The 22,129-nt window shown below is 39.9% G+C and overlaps 2 protein-coding genes across 2 annotated transcripts in view; both read right to left on the bottom strand.

Annotated features, from left to right (window-relative positions):
- The window catches only part of col14a1b (collagen, type XIV, alpha 1b), a 54,805-nt gene extending 38,570 nt beyond the window's left edge, over positions 1–16,235 (bottom strand). The window contains exons 1-9 of the mRNA XM_026231460.1: positions 16,097–16,235; positions 15,758–15,826; positions 12,048–12,164; positions 11,352–11,492; positions 11,187–11,270; positions 4,787–4,942; positions 4,588–4,707; positions 988–1,152; positions 749–910 (exon numbers count right to left, since the gene is read on the bottom strand). Coding sequence (XP_026087245.1) covers positions 749–910; positions 988–1,152; positions 4,588–4,707; positions 4,787–4,942; positions 11,187–11,270; positions 11,352–11,492; positions 12,048–12,164; positions 15,758–15,818 — 1,006 coding nt within the window. The 5' untranslated portion in view covers positions 15,819–15,826; positions 16,097–16,235. The remainder of the gene's footprint in view (positions 1–748; positions 911–987; positions 1,153–4,587; positions 4,708–4,786; positions 4,943–11,186; positions 11,271–11,351; positions 11,493–12,047; positions 12,165–15,757; positions 15,827–16,096) is intronic.
- Positions 16,236–21,763: 5,528 nt separating this feature from the next.
- The window catches only part of kdm1b (lysine demethylase 1B), a 16,052-nt gene continuing 15,686 nt past the window's right edge, over positions 21,764–22,129 (bottom strand). The window contains exon 21 of the mRNA XM_026232338.1: positions 21,764–21,938. Coding sequence (XP_026088123.1) covers positions 21,855–21,938 — 84 coding nt within the window. The 3' untranslated portion in view covers positions 21,764–21,854. The remainder of the gene's footprint in view (positions 21,939–22,129) is intronic.

Below are 22,129 nucleotides of genomic sequence, written 5' to 3'. Positions count from 1 at the left end.
TTTATCATCAGTAAAATATGGAGTGCCACAAGGATCCGTCCTAGGTCCCCTTCTATTTTCAATATACATGTTGCTCCTTGGAAATATTATTAGAAAATACGGAATTAGCTTCCACTGTTATGCTGATGATACTCAGCTATGTATCTCAACGAGACCAGATTATGTCTCTATTTTGTTTCTATGTTTTGCCACGGTAGGATTTACACAAGCTCCAGTCTGGATCCTTGAGACTTGAGAAGAGATGATGCTGACCCTCACAGGACCTCAGAGGATGCTAACCCTGAATCAACAACAGAACTAACAAATATTACTACATGTGTGACTGCATCATATAATAATTATTAATTAATAATATTAATAATGTTCATCGTCTAGCTGACTACGTCTTGTATTATTTTTTTCTAAAAATCCTGTCAAACGTGCACAAACTGACAGTCACCGCCATAAGCTACTACTAAATATTGTAGAAACATAATTTTCTGTAAAGTTGCTTTGTAACGATTGGTATTGTAAAAAGCGCTATACAAATAAACTTGAATTGAAAACTTGAATTGAATTGGTATAAAAGCTTAAATACAACCTGCTGTTAAATATTAAAGTTTCAGCTTTGTTAAAGGTTTCTCAATGGTCACTCTAACAGTGAGGACAACATAATTTTCAGTGGAAATGACAGTCACAGATTCTACCATAAGAGCATGAGACTCAATCAACCCGGAGCAAAAAGGCCACAAATCTCCCAGAAACCCACCGCTGATCTCTCTGCTGAGTTCAGAGACACGCTCGCAGACGCTCCTGGTCAGTCCCTCCACGATGGAGCTCATCACGCTGAAATCAGCCGCGTTATACACGTGTGTTTCCTCCGGAGGGGAGGCGATGGCTCTCAGCTCGTTCTCATCAGCGTTCTTCACTCCTGCAGATTCACACAGTCAGAAAACCGTATTTACTTACAAACCCGTATCTGAGTCAGAGCTGGTCTTGTTCTGGTACCGATAGCAAACAGCTCGATCCCAGTGTCTCTGAGTCTCTGAGCAGGAGAAACAACATCGTCCTGTGATTTCCCATCTGTGATCAGAATCCCAATCTTAGGAACATCAGGTCTGGATCCAGATTCAGCTTTGAAGCTGTTCTCCAGAATATATGTCAGAGCAAGTCCTGGGAAAACACACACGTGTATGAACAGACGCATTAGAGTGAGAATGAAGTCATTTAGATCTAAGCTTTGTGTGTGTTTGAGTGAAAGCGAGAGCCTTTATGAGTGTGTTTGTGTGAGAGTGTGTATGAGTGTGCGTTTGAGTGTGTGTGAGTTTGTGTAAGCAAGTGCATGAGTAAGTTTGTATGAATGTGAGTTTGTGTGAGTCTATGTGTGTGAGAGAGTTTGTGTGAGTGTGAGTCTGTATATAAGTGTGTGTTTGTGTGAGAGTGTGTATGAGTATGAATTTGTATGAGTGCATGCATGAATGAGTTTGTGTGTTAGAGTGAGAGTATGAGTGTGTGTATGAGTGAGTTTGTGTGAGTGTGAATGCGTGTATGAGTTTGAGTTTGTGTGAGTGTGAATGTGTGTATGAGTGTGCGTTTGAGTGTGTGTGAGTTTGTGTAAGCAAGTGCATGAGTAAGTTTGTATGAATGTGAGTTTGTGTGAGTCTATGTGTGTGAGAGAGTTTGTGTGAGTGTGAGTCTGTATATAAGTGTGTGTTTGTGTGAGAGTGTGTATGAGTATGAATTTGTATGAGTGCATGTATGAGTGAGTTTGTATGGGTGCATGCATGAATGAGTTTGTGTGAGTGTTAGAGTGAGAGTATGAGTGTGTGTATGAGTGAGTTTGTGTGAGTGTTTGTTAGTGTGAATGTGTGTATAAGTGTGAGTTTGTGTTTGAGAATGCATGTATGAGTGTAAGTTTGTGTGAGTGTGAATGAGTGTGAGTTTGTGTTAGTGTGAATGTGTGTGAGTTTGTGTTAGTGTGAATGCATGTATGAGTGTGAGTTTGTGTGAGTGTGAATGAGTGTGAGTTTGTGTTAGTGTGAATGCGTGTATGAGTGTGAGTTTGTGTTAGTGTGAATGTGTGTGAGTTTGTGTGAGTGTGAATGCGTGTGAGTTTGTGTGAGTGTGAATGCGTGTATGAGTGTGAGTTTGTGTGAGTGTGAATGCCTGTATGATTGTGAGTTTGTGTTAGTGTATAAGTGTAAGTTTGTGTGAGTGTGAATGCGTGTATGAGTTTGAGTTTGTGTGAGTGTGAATGCGTGTATGAGTGTGAGTTTGTGTGAGTGTGAATGTGTGTATGAGTGTGAGTTTGTGTGAGTGTGACTGCGTGTATGAGTTTGAGTTTGTGTGAGTGTGAATGCGTGTATGAGTGTGAGTTTGTGTGAGTGTGAATGCGTGTATGAGTGTGAGTTTGTGTTAGTGTGAATGCATGTATGAGTGTGAGTTTGTGTGAGTGTGAATGTGTGTATGAGTGTGAGTTTGTGTGAGTGTGAATGCGTGTATGAGTGTGAGTTTGTGTGAGTGTTTGTTAGTGTGAATGTGTGTATAAGTGTGAGTTTGTGTTTGAGAATGCATGTATGAGTGTAAGTTTGTGTGAGTGTGAATGAGTGTGAGTTTGTGTTAGTGTGAATGTGTGTGAGTTTGTGTTAGTGTGAATGCATGTATGAGTGTGAGTTTGTGTGAGTGTGAATGCGTGTATGAGTGTGAGTTTGTGTGAGTGTGAATGCCTGTATGATTGTGAGTTTGTGTTAGTGTATAAGTGTAAGTTTGTGTGAGTGTGAATGCGTGTATGAGTGTGAGTTTGTGTGAGTGTGAATGCGTGTATGAGTGTGAGTTTGTGTGAGTGTGACTGCGTGTATGAGTGTGAGTTTGTGTATGAGTGTGAGTTTGTGTGAGTGTGAATGCGTGTATGAGTGTGAGTTTGTGTGAGTGTGACTGCGTGTATGAGTGTGAGTTTGTGTGAGTATGACTGCGTGTATGAGTGTGAGTTTGTGTGAGTATGACTGCGTGTATGAGTGTGAGTTTGTGTGAGTGTGAATGCGTGTATGAGTGTGAGTTTGTGTGAGTGTGACTGCGTGTATGAGTGTGAGTTTGTGTGAGTATGACTGCGTGTATGAGTGTGAGTTTGTGTGAGTGTGAATGCGTGTATGAGTGTGAGTTTGTGTGAGTGTGAATGCGTGTATGAGTGTGAGTTTGTGTGAGTGTGAATGTGTGTATGAGTGTGAGTTTGTGTGAGTGTGAATGCGTGTATGAGTGTGAGTTTGTGTGAGTGTTTGTTAGTGTGAATGTGTGTATAAGTGTGAGTTTGTGTTTGAGAATGCATGTATGAGTGTAAGTTTGTGTGAGTGTGAATGAGTGTGAGTTTGTGTTAGTGTGAATGTGTGTGAGTTTGTGTTAGTGTGACTGCGTGTATGAGTGTGAGTTTGTGTATGAGTGTGAGTTTGTGTGAGTGTGACTGCGTGTATGAGTGTGAGTTTGTGTGAGTGTGACTGCGTGTATGAGTGTGAGTTTGTGTATGAGTGTGAGTTTGTGTGAGTGTGACTGCGTGTATGAGTGTGAGTTTGTGTGAGTGTGAGTTTGTGTGAGTGTGACTGCGTGTATGAGTGTGAGTTTGTGTGAGTGTGACTGCGTGTATGAGTGTGAGTTTGTGTGAGTGTGACTGCGTGTATGAGTGTGAGTTTGTGTATGAGTGTGAGTTTGTGTGAGTATGACTGCGTGTATGAGTGTGAGTTTGTGTGAGTGTGAATGCGTGTATGAGTGTGAGTTTGTGTTAGTGTGAATGCATGTATGAGTGTGAGTTTGTGTGAGTGTGAATGTGTGTATGAGTGTGAGTTTGTGTGAGTGTGAATGCGTGTATGAGTGTGAGTTTGTGTGAGTGTGACTGCGTGTATGAGTGTGAGTTTGTGTGAGTGTGAATGCGTGTATGAGTGTGAGTTTGTGTGAGTGTGAATGTGTGTATGAGTGTCAGTTTGTGTGAGTGTGAATGCGTGTATGAGTGTGAGTTTGTGTGAGTGTGACTGCGTGTATGAGTGTGAGTTTGTGTTAGTGTGAATGCATGTATGAGTGTGAGTTTGTGTGAGGGTGAATGCGAGTATGAGTGTGAGTTTGTGTGAGTGTGACTGCGAGTATGAGTGTGAGTTTGTGTTAGTGTGAATGTGTGAGCGTGAATGAGTGATTTTGTGTTAGTGTGAATGCGTGTGAGTTTGTGTTAATGGTAAATGGTAAATGGACTGCATTTATATAGTGCTTTCAACAGACCACATGGCCATCCAAAGCGCTTTACAATTTGCCTCACATTCACCCATTCACACACCGACTGCGGTGTCTGCCATTCAAGGCTCCATCCAGCTCGTCGGGAGCAGCTGGGTTTAGGTGTATTGCTCAAGGACACCTCGACACTTGGTCAGGTGGAGCCGGGGATTGAACCACCAACCTTCCGGTTTGTAGACAAACAAACTGCCGCCCCAGTGTGTTAGTGTGAATGCGTGTGAGTTTGTGAGTTTGTGTTAGTGTGGATTTGAGTGAGTGAGTGTGTGTGTCAGTATGAGTATGTGTGTGTAAGTGTGTGTGTGTGTGTGTGTGTGCCTGTGATTATGGGGGTGTATGAACCTGTGAGTGTGTTTCCTCCTTTATAGGGCAGATTCTTCACAGCCTCGATGACAGCTTCTTTACTGCTGTGAGTGTTCAGATGCCACTCAATCCGTGGATCTCCACTGTACTGCGCCAAACCTGAACACACACACACACACTATTAACACACAGCACAAACACACAACATACAAACAAACAAATGGGACTGCAGACCCACCAACACGTGTGTGTTCAGATCCAACCGCAAAGGCCCTGACGAGACTTTCCAGAAATGTCCGCACCAAACGGAAGTTAATCCGACCGATGCTCCACGATCCATCCACCAGGATCACAATATCAGCGATGGCTGGAGTTCTACATGTGAACACGTCCACTAAAGAGACAGACAGACAGAACAAACACCAGATGAAACGACAGCTTTAGAAGATCGGTGTTTACGACAGAATAAATACTAGCACAAGGGCTGCAGTCTGAACAATGTTCAGGTCAAAGGATGAATGACACAAACACTCAGAGTGCTCATGAATGTCTTTATTTCAGTTTTGGACTGTCAGATGTTTCAACTACAACACTAATGTGTCCGATTCCCTCATGACAAGCCTGAGCCACCTCTGACCCAGAAGAAAGACGATCTAACCTGCTGACAAAACATCAAAATCAAGATTAACAGAACAGAATTAAAACACAGAAGAGAACAGTGTATAGAATAGCGTGTAGAACTGAGCACATCGTGATGTCATGCATGCGTTCTGCTGGTCCTGCTGTAACACGTTCACCTTAAACTCTGTATTTGTCTTTCACTCTCAGATGCCTAGCTTTTCTTTTACCCATAATGCCTTGCTCTGTCAAGTCTATACACATTAGAAATGTGTCCTTTCAGAAGTCTGTGACAGCCTTCTGCTGAGTGTTAAATGAATGTCAAGCTGTTTGCACAAATGAGTGAAAACACACAAATACACATTCTGCTAGGTCACTTTGTAAAGGGATCATTTAGAGAGTGAAGGTCAAAGGTCAGGGTCAATCAGGGCGCAGGGTGGAGACAGTGTTAAGGCTTATTCACATCAAGAACAATAATTATAATGAGAACTATAACAGCATTCACATCAGAGGACGATAACATTGTGTTTATTGTAAGTTTATTGTAAATCTCTTTAAAGCAGGATGGATTCTAATTGGCTGTTAATGTGATTATCATTCATCAGCTGGAAAACAAACACCCTTCATATTTAGCCAGAACCTAATGTAACAGGCTATATTTGACTACATGATGCATACATAAATGATCAGGAGGACAAGAGTCAAATAAAGATCACATAACAGTCAATGTTTAAGTGTAACAAATATCATTAGCAGCTATTAATTCACATGTACAGTACTTCAATGCGATTTTAATGTGTGTTGTGATTAATCTTGCTTCATTTCATGATGATTATTTTTGGTTATGAAACTTAATGTCAAATTTTGAATTTCTTGAAACCAGTCTCTAAATATATACATTTTCCGTTTATTTGACCAAAATGAAGCACATTCAGTCAGTCAGTTCAGCAGATTGTTTCTTATACAGCTTAAACTGTGAATCACATCAAGAGCTTGAAAGAGTCATATAATACAGAAATAAACCTCATTTTGTTGTAATGTGAATTCTCACTCAACCTTGAGTGTGAAGCATTTCAGATAGACACATCACTTCATTCTGAACAACCTGTCAAGGCAAAACTGAGCCGGAAGGTTCAGTGTGAATCTGCCTTTAGGGTCAACTTTAGGGTCAGTGTGGGGTCAAGATTGTGTAAGGTAATGTGTATTCCTAATGTGTGTGTACATACCTCCGACTCACTTTTTAATTTGAAAGTCAATGCTGTAGGTAAAATACATTTTTGGAGGATATATGAATATCCTTTTCCACTCTGAAATGTCAAGATGGTTTACAAACAATGTGTCATGACGGCTTTAATTCAAGGATCATCCAAAGCCGCACAAACACACTGTGTGTAAATGATGATTATATGTGAGCTAAAGCTGCAATGCTACGCTAGCTAATAATCAACAAGAGCAAGAACGAGAGATGATAGAGAGAGAATGACTGCAGGATAGAGAGATAAGCGGGCACACCTGCATGCCCATAAGGCACAGAAACACAGAGAGAGAAATGAATGAAAGTATTTAACTAGTGTAGACTTGCAGAGAGAAACTGCGCAGAGACAGCAGAACAAAAAAGAGGCGGTGAATGAGAAAAGACACAGTCGCATTACTGTCAGTGTTTCTGAGCCCCGCCGAGGCCGAGTGCTGTCAGAAGTACAGATGTCAGTACCTGAAACTAAAGAAATGTGATGATACCAGCATTTCCTGCTAGTATTCGAGCACTGTTGAGCGGATTCTTATACAGATATGTCTGTGATTTCAATGATCATCATTTGAAAGCCATGATTATCAGCTGATCTCTAAAATATCTGCTCATAGACAGAGCGCTAAAACTGTCACCAACATTGTAGTTTTAACAACACTACTGAGGCTGTGTGACTGTGACACAGTGCTGGCTGATCTTTCAGATTTTATTGATTAATTCGAATGTAAATTTTCATTTTTGAAACTGAAGAATCATTAACTTAGAAAAGCAATGGAAAAGCAGACAGCAGTGCAGAACTACTACTGTATGTCTGTTATTTGACATGTGCACGATGCTGACAGACTGTTTTCATTCACTCTTAATAATCGCTGCTGTTATATTGTCATACTGAAACTGAATGTCCACATTTTGGCCCAGAAATATTCAGCTTTTTTAAGGTTTCTGAACATATAACGTGTTTGGGACAATATTCGTTTAACATTCTCAAGAAACTGAGATATTGTTTGCAGTATCGCTCAAACAGAGATCATTTGAGAAGATTTACAGATGTGTTTCTCTCTCTTTCTTCTGCAGATGGTCCTATAATCACAAATAGAATCAATCACACACACACACACACACACAAACAAGCCGTCAATCTCCGCGCTAATGTCACGTTTGCAGAGCCAAAACCCATGAGCCTCTGTGGTCACTGTGTTATAAACCTCCATTTAAACTGAAAACTAAATATAACAGAGAGCAGATGCTTGCATAACCCTCTCTAAAATAAAGAAACAAATGCAAGATACAGAGAAAAGTTCAAGCTAACATTAAGTGCTGTGTGAGATTATCCATATTTCCAGCAAGATTAACTCATTTCCATTGATCCTTCTGCTCTTAATGTGTGACGAACAGAGACTCATGAACAACTCTCACAAAACACACAAACATAAAGAACAGAAGAACCAAGAGGATGTTAGGGTCTCAACACAACTATGTTAGTTCAGTTATTATTGTGTCTGTGAGAGAGCAGGATTAATATGAACTAAATGACATTATGATTCTCCAGATGGATGCTAACCTCACTCTTTCTGATGGCCTGAGGCTCTTTACGAGGTCATTCTCTCAAACAGGACCCAAATGATCCCTCGCTGAGAGTAAATGGGCCTCAGTGAGTAAATAAAGTTTTATGAGTTACTTATGTTGATTTATGTGTTACTTGTCAACACAGCACATGGTGTTTAAAACACACTGTAAGAAACTGACTAAAGAAAACATGTCAGAGATGAAGACTGACTCTAAAACTGCTCGTATCAAACCAGCGATCAACGTGAGCAAAAGCAAATAACACTACTGTGTTTTCACAATTAAAATAACACTACTGTGTTTTCACAATTAAAATAACACAACTGTTTCCCCAATTAAAGTAACGCAACTGTGTTTCCAGAATAAAATGAATGCAACCGTGTTTTGCAAATAAAAATAACACAACTGTGCTTCCACAACTAAAATAATGCAACTGTGTTTTAACAATTAAAAAATAATGCAATTGTTTCAACAATAAAAATAATGCAACTGTGCTCCCACAATTAAAATAAAACAACTGTGTTTTAACAATTAAAAAACAATGCAACTGTTTCCACAATTAAAATAACGGAACTGTTTCCACAATTAAAAAAAAGCAACTGTGCTCCCACAATTAAAATAATGCAACTGTGCTCCCAAAATTAAAAAAATGCAACTGTGTTTTCACAATTAAAAAATAATGCAATTGTTTCAACAATTAAAATAACGCAACTGTGCATCCACAATAAAAATGACGCAACTGTGCTCCCACAATTAAAATAACGCAACTGTGCTCCCACAATTAAAATAACGCAACTAGGCTCCCACAATAAAAATAACGCAACTGTGCTCCCACAATTAAAATAACGCAACTAGGCTCCCACAATAAAAATAACGCAACTGTGCTCCCACAATTAAAATAACGCAACTAGGCTCCCACAATAAAAATAACGCAACTGTGCTCCCACAATTAAAATAACGCAACTGTTTCCAAGATAAATAACGCAACTGTGTTTTCACAATTACAATAATGCAACTGTTCCATCTTTTTACCAGTAACGTACCTTCAAATGCAGCTTCTGTTTCCTCTGCAGTGGAAAGAAGGAGTTTGTTGATACTGATTTCATTTTAATATTGTAAATTAATTCATTGATCAAATGTATGGATTTGATGTGAAAGACATTTAATAGGGTTAGGAAAAACTGTCCATTAATAAACATAGTGGAAAATGACATTTTTGTTATATACATAAAGTCATTTTCAGTTAATTGTTGTTTCTACCTCTTTCCAGTCACAGAGCTCTTTATTTTGAGAGTTGTTTAAGTGAGAGAACATCTGGGGCCCGTTTCACTAAAGAGGTTCAACCAACTCTGAGTTTAAACTTGAAGTCTGAGTTGACTTACCCTGAGATGGGAAACTCTGATTTTTCGGTTACAGAACAGCTGAAATGAGTTGGTTTAATCAACTCTAAATTGACTGACTCCGAGTTAAGCGAGTGCACCACAACTTTAAAAAGACATTTTCAATGGAGCGCTGATATTACGATTCACCATGGCAACAGCTCCCGCCAAAAAGCCGTCTGCAAACTTCAGACTTGATACAAATATAATTCTTCTCAGTGTTATAACATCACAGGTGAAAACTGGCAGAACGTTAGATTAATGAACTAACAGCTAATCATTTTATGGTATCTCATGGGCAAAAAATATATATAAAATAATAATATTAATAATAATATTTTAAGTGAATTTTTCTTATTTTACAAAGGATCTGCCAATAGAGTAAGAAAAATACGGCAGTGGAATTTACACTAAGTGGAATTAACATACTTTCTTAGCGATAGATCCTATTTACAGTAGGCTAAGTGCAACTGGCTCTAGATGCTATTTACAGAAAACGTGCAGTGAAAATCGTGATATATTCTATTTAGCATGTAAAAGTAGCAGTTCTTTGCAACAGTGTGAATAATAATTAGACGCTAGTTATACTTTATACTGGCAGATACATTGGCACCTCAGTATTGGTATACATTAACAGGATGCAATAATAACATATTGTAAAAGATGATATTTATTACAATTATAATTAGTTGTATCATTAATAAACAACCGTTAGGTCCTTTACTTCCACTTCCGAAAGCTGGACTCGAACCCAATCAATCACGTTTCCAGCTAGTTTTCTGAGCACTAAACATTACAGTCTACATCACTGAAGCCGTTATTCACGTGTGTCGTCGTATTTAACCTGATGTGTCGATGGAGGGCGGAGCTACAGGAGATTTGCTCTTAGTAATAGACACTCAGAATAATCGTTTCCATTTGGATTAAGATTATTTTTGTTACCACACTGGCACATATTTTACTTAGTAAAATGCACTTAATTTAGATCCCCCCCAGGAAACAAGACTTAAGTATCTAATATAATTTTCTTGACTTACCCTGCTTTCTCAAGTTTGCCAAACCTCCCATTCTGAAACAGGAAACCTAGAGTTTCCCTCATTTTAGGGTTAGGGTTAGCATTGAAAAATTAGCATTGAATTAGCATTGAAAAATTAGATTTTCGTTTTGTCAAGTATGGTTCTTATAAAGAAAACTGGATTCGACTAAAAAACGGTATCGGTAGGTCACACGTACAAAAAAGAAAAAATCATAATTGGCCAAGATAATTGCAATCAGAGCATTTCTAATGATGAACTGCCTTTAACTGATATTTTGCATTATTGACACACATTCTCTAAATGTACATTTCTAAAAAAAAATTTAAGAAAAGATGAGTTTAAACTTTGAAAATACAACTTCTGACAAATTTCCATTACTTTTTATTCCATATTACAAAAAAAAGAGAAAGAAAGAAAATATCTTAATTAGAATAAAAAACATTTACACTAGCATTTCTCCTAGCGTAGCATCTCCCATCAGCATTAACCCTCGATGTGCTATGAATATGCTCTTATTGATTCGGATTAAAGCCGGACAAATGAAGGCTAATGTAAACTCTCACCTTATAAAGCAGAGTAGTACTGTGTCAGCCGAGGTTTAGTAAGAGTATGTCTCATTAATACTGTTGTTATTAAATGAATCTATCTTTATAGGAGAGGGACGTGGAAGCGATATATCAGAAAGACTGAAACGCACTGAGACTGACTGATTTTCTGATCTGAGAGTGGTGCTTCAGTCATTCTTCTGCTTGGGGTCTCCAGATGAAGCTCAGACCTGATGTTTCACCTCACCTTCTCTGATCTCATTGTCCTGCGGGGGGGCGCTGGTGTCCTGCTGACCTCTGAGGTCACTCACCTCTGACCCCGATCCCGATCCTGACAGAAACAGCACCAGTCAGACGAGATTAACAGAACAAACCCATCTCGTGTGATATCTGCAGACAGACAGCTGCTCACCAGTGAATCTGCCCAGCAGTGCTTTACTCTGCGCAGCTCCTCGCACGGCTGTGATCTTCACACTGTACTCTTTCCTGCGGTCAAACCCTGAGATGACGGCTCTGGGCTCAGATTTACTCACTATCAGCTCACGCTCATCTCCTGATGAACAGCAGACACACACTGAGATCTGAGACAGAACAAGCTAATGATGACAGAATTAGCATTTCTCAGAGAACTTTCCCTTTAAGACTCACTAACAGCTCAGAAAACCCATCACATGTCTGTAGAAAGCAATAGAGCTGAAGGTGATCTTTCAAAATCACATATTTGAGTGAACTTGTCATGGGTTGTCTAGTTAAAGAGACTGTATGACTGGGTTGGTTTAGCAGACACCGATCACACAGGACGTGTTCTTGAATACAGGAACATCACATTAGAAACACCCATGACAGGAGAAGCCTGCTGAACAGTCAACACCGTGTGAAACTCTTTCAGTTTGAGTCTAAAAGATTGATCTTCGCAGCCAGACACAGAGATATAGTTCACAGCATCATCATTAGTCAGGTCTGACAGGACTTCATACACTGAGGGAACACCATGTTGATCTTTCATCCTCAGGGTCCCTTTCAGGTCCTGTATGGACGGATTCCCATTCCCAGCATTCTGTCCGATGATCACAAATCACAAAAGACGTGAAGAGTGTAGATTTCTTACCGGAGTCAGTGCTGTACACGAGTCTATAGCTGTCAAACGCTCCCTTCGGCTCCTTCCAGGTCACGCCGAGCGTGTTGGAGCTCAGCTCTTTGAAACGCAGCCTTCTGGGCATCGACACTGCGGCACAGCGGAGACAAGAACATCCCTCAGAAAGATCCTCCTTTAATCAGGATCTACAGTTACTCTGTGGATCTAATCACAGCCAGCGTCTGCTGAACAAACAGATGGTGGTTACTGAGATCTGAAACACCGAGAGTGAGAGTCGTCATCTGTGTCCGGGTCAGACAGATGGAAGGAGAGGAAACCACAGCGAGTCCTAACCAAACATGACACAGGGAAGCTCCAGCGCACGCTTGATTAACTAGATGTGAGTGTGTTTTAAGTCACATGTCCATTTCTTATCCGAATGAGGATTATAACAAGCGATGATCTTGAATCAAACAAATATTTAGAGGTAACCGTGAGATCGTGTCACGTCCAGTGCTGGTTATTTCACTAACAAACTGTATTTCTCACATTACACCAGAAACATAATCTAATCTTTCAGATTACTCTTTATCACATTGATTTGAAAAAGGTCATCTTATACAATATTGATATAAAAAAGAGAAGGAAAGTATTCCATGATGAAGTGCATTAAGCGTTACAGTGCATCAGGTTTGTGAAGGAACGACGGGAGGTTTTAAGTTGATTAAACCAATAGTGAAATATTTAAATAATAAAATATCAAATTAAAATGTATTTTTCAAAAATCCCTAAATGATGTGACATCAGAAAACTGTTAAAAAAAAGAAGTTCTCCTGACAAAAACAGTATTCCTGAATTAAAAACAAAATGATAATTTGTGCATTTTAATGTGCTAAAGACAAAAGCCTTTCTGAGGCAGTAATACACGGCATTATAATGTGTTCATCTGAATTAAGCAGTTCAAACCCCACCACATTTAAGAACGTCTAAAAGCATTAGGCTTCAAAAGAATAAGTGAAGATCCTTTTTGAACACTTTTCTGTCAGTGTGAGAATAACATGCACTCATTTACATTTATTCATTTAGCTGACACTTTTATCCAAAGCGACTTACACTTGCTATATATGTCAGAGGTCACACGCCTCTGGAGCAACAAGGGGTTAAGTGTCTTGTTCAGGGACACATTGGTGTCTCACAGTGGATTCGAACCCGGGTCTCTCACACCACAGACGTGTGTCTTATCCACTGCGCCAACACCACCCCAAAATCACAGCATTTCACTCAATAAAAAAGAAAAGTAACTGTAATCTGATTGTGAGCATTATAAAATATAATAAGAAGCACTTTATTTTTGGACTTCCAGATTAGAGATAATACGTTTCTGCCAGCACTGGTCGAGTCACACAGCAGTAGTTTAGTTAGTTTAGTTAGTTTAGTTAGTTTAGGAGTTCAGCGTCTGGAAGCTTGACGCATCAGACCTGGTTAGGACACGGTGTTTCCACTAAACAAAGTCTGACTTTGTCCTCGTATCTGCAGCACTAACATGCAAGATCAGATGCTCGGCTTTGAGGCGAGACAGAATGAGAAGAGAGTGAGGATGAAGAGTGTATTAGTGAGGACGTCTGAAGGTGTTTCTGCACCTCCCAACACATGCTCCATCTCTCTCCGTCTTCTCAACACTAAACACGTGCACTAGCTCACAAACCCGGGTTTGTGTCTCAGTCAGCAGGCAGGTGACCGTTCTTTACACACATCTTTCTGTGGTTTCCTCTTCAGAGCGGATGCAGCAGGCAGAAGATAAAACACTGTATGAAGAGCACCAACCTGAAGCAGGACGAGTGTGAAAACGCTCTCTCCTCGGATAAACGTCCCGGCTCGGGTCCGGTCACAGTTTGTGTGTGTTTGAAACCAATGAGCTTTATATTGCTAAAGACGAGATCTCTCAAACACCTGGCAGGATCATGTCTGGCTCACGTTTACCACAAAACCAAAACCAAACTAAAAATATTTATTCTATAACCAAATAAAGCTATTTTCAATGTTGTATTGTACCACTGAAACAATTAAATCCCAAACTCAAATGTCTTTGACAGAAAGAAACCATGTTACAGTAATGAGAACTGAAGAGAAAGTCATAATTAGATTTTTTTCTCTAACACGTTTATTGCGATCATGTTTTCTTGAAGAGGTTTATTTTGCCTCTGTATTAAATGACTTTTGATTTTACAGGTTCCATTCTGAATCGAAATATGATGACGATTTCAGTTAAAGCCAAACATATTTAACTGACTTTAGTTAAAATCCAACATGCAGCAGGACCAGAGCGGTCTGAGACACTGATTAATGAGTTACGAGTCGTTCATTTAATCAATCACGCACACAGACTGAATCTCACCACTTTACCAAATGCATCGAGGCTGTGTTGTTAGTTTAGTTTCTACATTATCAAATGATGGTTAGAGGAGTGGTGTGCTTCCAGAATAAAAATCTCCTGGTCATTTACTCACCCCCATGTCATCCAAGTCTTCAGTTGCAAAGAAATAATGGTTTTTGAGGAAAACATGTTTCTCCTTATAATGGACTTCAATGGGGACCAGTGGCTGAAGACCAAATCAGAGTTTAGTGCAGCTTCAGAGAGCTTCAGACGGGACTTTGAACATCTTGGATGACACGAGGGAGAGTAAATGTTCAGGAGATGTTTATTCTGGGAGTGAAGTTCTCCTCTCACACCTGGAACAACAACGACTATAATAACAGCTCTAACTATATCAGGGTTCACCATCTCACTGTAACACACTTTAATACTTGAGCTTGAGAATGCATTCTGCTCAGCTGTTATTGTGTTTATCATTCAGCAACTGGAAAATGAAGTGATTGTTATAGTTGTGTAGTGTACGGTTCTGCTGTAACAGTGTAAAGCGCTGCTCTGTATCCGCAGACACCTGAGGCAGGTATTTGAGGAACAGATCTGAACGTGTCTGCTGGATCAGCTCCAGGAGATCAGCTTCCTCCTGACAGCAGCGATTCAGAGAATTACACCAAAGCTACTGAACAGCCACATAAACATGCTTTACGGGATCATAAAGGAACTAAATGTAGAAGTCGCTCCTGCCACAAGATCCACGCGCTTCCAACAAGTCCAGCCACGTTTATTTTTATTAAAGGGACAGTTCACTCAAAAATGAAAACTCTGTCATCATTTACTCACCCGATCTGTCTGAGTTTCTATCGTCTGCTGAACATGAAATAATGTATTCTGAAGAATGCTGGCACACATACTGCAAAATATCTTATTCCATGTTCAGCAGAATCATACAGCAATAAACTGGAAGTAAATGATGACAGGATTTTCATTTTCAGGTGATCTATCCCTTCCCTGTCAGCAAACGCTCTATTTGACGTCTGCATTACATCCACGCATAGGACGTTTCCTATCAGATGTCAACGTTTAGAAGATGTCTTTAAGATGTTTATGGTTCAGAATGAATGTAAAACTGACATCTTAAAGACATTCGTCGATGAAGCGATCTCTAACCTGTGCGGTCTGGAACACAAGGTTTCCAAAACAAATACAGAAAACATTACAAGATTCCCTTCCGATCTGGAAAAAATTGTTATTGGTCAAACAGTTGACTTAAAATAAGACAAGTGAAATTGATATATGGATGAAATAATAGACAGAGTGATCAATACAGCAACAGAAAGAACATCAATGATGAACATCATAGAACAGAGATTCGTACCTTGAGCTCGTGTGATTAATACTGATGTTAGAATCAGGATCAGCAGCACTCGAACCTGCATCCTCTCAGCTGACACACACACACACACACAATTAATCACACAAACTGACATTCATTTACATTTATTCATTTAGAAGACACCTGTATTCAAAGCGACTATCAGATGAACAGCGTCACCAGTGAAACACACACACACGCACGCACACGCACACACACACACACACACACACACACACGCACACACACGCACACACGCACACGCACACACACACACTTCAGTGCATGAACAGATGAAAACACTCGTCTCGGATCTCAGTGTTGGATCTCTTCTTCCCTCACCTGCTGTCGGCCGCGCGCTCCGCTCAGCTGAAGAGTCTCGCGCAGAGTCCGGGAGCGCGAGCCTGATCCGCCTTTAACTCCGCTCCTCTCGGGCTCTGATTGGCGCTGACACACAGGAATGTCTCCCCTCAGTCTGTGCTGTCTGACTCTCTCTGCATTACAGCACAGCTACGGATTCTACAGTGAAGAATACCTCACCTGAAGATGATGAATGATGAAGAAGCTGACCTTCCTCTTACAGTTTCTCAATGGATGCCACACTAAAACTCCTGTTAGCTTCAAACCTAAAATAACTGATATAGCTCCCAAAAGAAAAACGCATTCCTCAAAACTGTAAAGAATATCCACCCTTTTTGTATTATACACTTGATTTTTCTGAAAATCATCGTTTGGCCAGTCATATTTATGAGATGAAAAGTCGAAATGATTACTTTAGGAGTCGAAATTGTGGCTTAAAAATCACAAGCAATGAATAGAGTCGACATTATGACATAATGAGATCAAAAGTCAACATGATTACATAAGATACTAATGATGAAATACATTTTTGCCTTTTCATATTAATTTCAAATTTAGTCATCATTTGTTTTCTTCTAATTTTAATGGATTATTGAGTTTCATAACTTAAACTTGTTGTCTATTATCACTTATTTTTTACTATGCATGTCATAATTACAACAAGTACCTTCATTCACTCCTGAGAACTAGAAAAACTTAATTACATTGGTTGAAGCATAAGGAAAAATATATTTAATTCATATTTTATTTTATGTCCTTTAGGACAAGTAATTAAAAAAGATATTAATAATAGATATGAAATGTATAGGCAAAAACTGTGTTTTATTTTTTCATTCACCAGTTTTTAGGTTTCAGGTTGTTATTAACCAAACTTTGTTTTGAAAGATAACAAATGATCTGGCCCTTGCTTCGGTCCCATGGTGTCCCCAAGGCCCAGGTCGACTGGGTGAGGATGCTTTACCACTGCACCGCAGGCACGGCACCACCATTCGACACCAAGGATCTGCCCTCTTGCCCCTGCTCGTCACCACATGCATGGACACGGTGATGGCAGGCCTGATCCGACGACCACACCGAAGATATACAATATGGTCATGCGCCTCTTCGCGTTGTATGGATCCGAGTGATGGCCTGAAACATAACAACATAACACAAAAACACCATGAACACCACGGAGATGCACATGCTCCAGTGGGCACTCGGCTCTACCCTCCTCGACCACGTGCAGAACAAGGATGTCAGACAGGCCATAGGCGTTACTCTGAATACAGAGAAGATGTGAGAAGAGTGCCTGCGATGGTACGGCCATGTCATGCAGATCGATAAGGATTCTGTGGTGAAGATGCCTCGTGCCTCGGCCCGCCCCGACAATGCTCACAACCGGACCAAGCGGCGAATGTTGAGCCAGTCAGCGGACCCCGCACTGCGGGAATAATGCCCAGAAGAAGAATAGTTTTTATGGTTCAAGAAATGTATTTTAGCAACTGACAGTACAGAAACAGTAAAATGACTAGATACTGAATGAAAAATAACAATAAATCATTGTGAGCTACTGAACTGATCTTTAGAGGTCCATCTTCTGGACACATGAGGGATGCATGTGGAAGCACTAGTAGTGTGCAGACTGAAGAAGTGAGGTGTTCATCTGGATGTGTTCACACTGGCTCACCGCAGAGCTGGAATGCAGCTCCATCAGCCTCATGACAGAAGATCACCAGCATGACAATCACTCTCTCTCTCACACACACACACACATAATAAGGATTTATTAATATCTTACAGCTAAATTCAGAAAAAGCAGAGGTGTTAATCATAGGACCTAAAAACTCTACTTGTAATAACCTAGAACACTGTCTAAGACTTGATGGTTGCTCTGTCAATTCTTCGTCATCAGTTAGGAACCTAGGTGTGCTACTTGATCGCAATCTTTCCTTAGAAAGCCACGTTTCTAGCATTTGTAAAACTGCATTTTTCCATCTCAAAAATATATCTAAATTACGGCCTATGCTCTCAATGTCAAATGCAGAAATGTTAATCCATGCATTTATGACCTCAAGGTTAGACTATTGTAATGCTTTATTGGGTGGTGGTTCTGCACACTTAGTAAACAAACTACACCTAGTCCAAAATGCAGCAGCAAGATTTCTGGAATTTTCTGAATTTAGCAGTAAGAAATAGTGAAGTGACATTCAGCCAAGTATGGTGACCCATACTCAGAATTTGTGCTCTGCATTTAACCCATCCGAAATGCACACACACAGAGCAGTGAACACACACACACATCATCCAGTTTTTTATATCGACTATGCATTCCATTAGTTTTTCAAATTGGTGTGTTTCACCGGGCCGCGAAGAAATATTGAGCTGAGTATCATCAGCATAACAGTGAAAGCTAACACCATGTTTCCTGATGATATCTCCCAAGGGTAACATATAAAGCGTGAAGAGTAGCGGCCCTAGTACTGAGCCTTGAGGTACTCCATACTGCACTAGTGATCGATATGATACATCTTCATTCACTGCTACGAACTGATGGCGGTCATATAAGTACGATTTAAACCATGCTAATGCACTTCCACTGATGCCAACAAAGTGTTCAAGTCTATGCAAAAGAATGCTGTGGTCAATTGTGTCGAACGCAGCACTAAGATCCAATAAAACTAATAGAGAGATACACCCACGATCAGATGATAAGAGCAGATCATTTGTAACTCTAAGGAGAGCAGTCTCAGTACTATGATACGGTCTAAATCCTGACTGGAAATCCTCACATATACCATTTTTTCTCTAAGAAGGAATATAATTGTGAGGATACCACCTTTTCTAGTATCTTGGACAGAAAAGGGAGATTCGAGATTGGTCTATAATTAACAAGTTCTCTGGGGTCAAGTTGTGTTTTTTTATGAGAGACTTAATAACAGCCAGTTTGAAGGTTTTGGGGACATGTCCTAATAACAATGAGGAATTAATAATAGTCAGAAGAGGATCTATGACTTCTTGAAGCACCTCTTTTAGGAGCTTAGATGGTATATGGTCTAACATACACGTTGTAGGTTTAGATGATTTAACAAGTTTATACAATTCTTCCTCTCCTATAGTAGAGAATGAGTGGAACTGTTCCTCAGGGGGTCTATAGTGCACTGTCTGATGCGAAACTGTAGCTGACGGCTGAATGGTTGCAATTTTATCTCTAATAGTATCGATTTTAGAAGTAAAGTAGTTCATAAAGTCATTACTGCTGTGGTGTTGGAAAATGTCAACACTTCTTGAGGCTTTATTTTTTATATTAATTTAGCCACTGTATTGAATAAATACCAATATTTGTTACATTATAATCCTCTACGTCCGCTACGTTCTCAAAACTCAGGCAATTTGATAATACCTAGAATATCAAAATCAACTGCGGGCGGCAGATCCTTTTCCTATTTGGCGCCTAAACTCTGGAATAACCTACCTAACATTGTTCGGGAGGCAGACACACTCTTGCAGTTTAAATCTAGATTAAAGACCCATCTCTTTAACCTGGCTTACACATAACATACTAATATGCTTTTAATATCCAAATCCGTTAAAGGATTTTTAGGCTGCATTAATTAGGTAAACTGGAACCGGAAACACTTCACATAACACCCGATGTACTTTCTACATCATTAGAAGAATGGCATCTACGCTAATATTAGTCTGTTTCTCTCTTGTTCCGAGGTCACCGTGGCCACCAGATCCAGTCTGTGTCCAGATCAGAGGGTCACTGCAGTCACCCGGATCCAGTACGTATCAAGACCAGATGGTGGATCAGCACCTAGAAAGGACCTCTACAGCCCTGAAAGACAGCGGAGACCAGGACAACTAGAGCCCAGATACAGATCCCCTGTAAAGACCTTGTCTCAGAGGAGCACCAGGACAAGACCACAGGAAACAGATGATTCTGGACTCTGTTTCAAATAAAAGTCTACTATTAATACAATTCTAAAAAACAAAAGACAAAAACAAACAAAAACAAAAGACATATACTTTTATGTTTACGGCCATGTGCAGGACTTACAGAGCTCATGCAAACTTGCATTCAAACGCTGACAGAACATCCTCTGTATCGAATTATTATTCCAAAAATGTACAAAAAAAAAGTATTTTAGGGGAAATTAAATAACATGTACTTTGCCTTGTCCATTATATTTACTTTAATTTAAATTACATTTCATTTATGAGCAAAAAGCATATGAGCGCCAATCACTGATATCCAGCTGTCTCTGTGTTTGCAGACTTCATGTCATTTTTGTTGTAAATATGACTTTCCTGAATGAAAGTGTAGATCTCTTCAAATATTCTGCACTATTACTGTAGTTACTCTAGTAAATAAACCACATGTGTTTCTACTGAAATCACTGCAGTTCTTCAGACTCACAGATATAAACTCAATCAAAAGGCAAAATGATTTGTAGAATAATTTATCATTTTTAATATTTTTAGAGGAACACATGATCTTAACAACAAACAAGTGTAATCAAACTAAATATTTATATAATTAATTTGAACAGATATTTATGACAAAAGACAATTTACAGAATAAAGCTTCATATGCATCTCTTTACATAATCATACAAAACCCATAATCTCAGAGTCAGCAGAAAATCAGTTCAATTAATTTCATTTCAGCTGTGAAATAAAAAAGAACAGATCATAACATGTTGATGATGATTGATTTAACAACTTCAAAACTGTAAAAGTTTAAATGAAAGTTCATTGATTTAGTCAGTAAAACACTTAGAGAAGGGCACTGATGTGTGTGTGTGTGTGTTTGTGTGTGTGTGTTTGAGTGTGTGTGTGTGTGTGTGTGTTTGAGTGTGTGTGTGTGTATGTGCGTGCGTGTGTGTGTGTGTGTGTGTGTGTGTTTGAGTGTGTGTGTGTGTGTTTGAGTGTGTGTGTGTGTGTGTGTGTTTTAGTGTGTGTGTGTGTGAGTGTGTTTGAGTGCATGAGTGTGTGTGTGTGTATGTGTGTATATGCGAGTGTGTGTGTATGTGTGTATATGCGAGTGTGTGTGTTTGAGTGTGTGTGTGTGTTTGAGTGCATGAGTGTGTGTGTACGTGTGTGTGTGTGTGTGTGTGTGTGTGAGTGTGTTTGAGCGTGTGAGTGTGTGTGTGTGTGTATGTGTTTATATGCGAGTGTGTGTGTTTGAGTGTGTGAGTTTGTGTGTGTGTGTGTTTGAGTGCATGAGTGTGTGTGTGTGAGTGTGTTTGAGCGTGTGAGTGTGTGTGTGTGTGTATGTGTTTATATGCGAGTGTGTGTGTTTGAGCGTGTGAGTGTGTGTGTGTGTATGTGTGTGAGTGTGTATGTGTGTGAGTGTGTTTGAGTGCATGAGTGTGTGTGTGTGTTTGAGTGCATGAGTGTGTGAGTGTGTTTGAGTGCATGAGTGTGTGTGTGTGTATATATGTATGTGTGTGTGTATATGTATGTGTGTGTGTGTGTGTATATGTGTGTGTGTGTGTGTGTGTTTGAGTGCATGAGTCTGTGTGTGTGTATGTGCGTGCGTGCGTGTGTGTGTGTGTGTGTGTGTGAGAGTGTGTTTGAGTGCATGAGTGTGTGTGTGTATATGTGTGTTTGTGTGTGTGTGTGTGTGTGTATATATGTGTGTGTGTGTGTGTGTGTGTTTGAGTGTGTGTGTGTGTGTGTTTGAGTGTGTGTGTGTGTGTGTGTGTGTGTGTGTGTTTGAGTGTGTGTGTGTGTGTGTGTGTGTGTGTGTGTCCTACAGCGCTGTGATCTTGCTGGCCTCACGCACTCCACTCAGATACGCTCCTGTCACCGTCTGAGGAAAGTGTCTGTTGGTGGCCTGCAGGAACACAACAACAGATAAACAACACAGAACATGATCATCTGATAACTCGAGATGAACACACACCGCGGCTTTTCAGTCCTGTTCTGTGGCTCCACACGTTACAGTTTGAACTACATTTTTTTGGCGATATATTGCCCTAGAAATAATTGTGTTAAATACTTTTATTGACATTTTAAGACTGTTTT

The sequence above is a fragment of the Carassius auratus genome, chromosome 44 (genome assembly GCF_003368295.1).
Source record: "Carassius auratus strain Wakin chromosome 44, ASM336829v1, whole genome shotgun sequence".
In the NCBI taxonomy this organism is placed as follows: Eukaryota; Metazoa; Chordata; class Actinopteri; order Cypriniformes; family Cyprinidae; genus Carassius; species Carassius auratus.
Note: the sequence above shows the minus strand (reverse complement) of the source record. Positions and strands in the feature narration are given on the sequence as shown.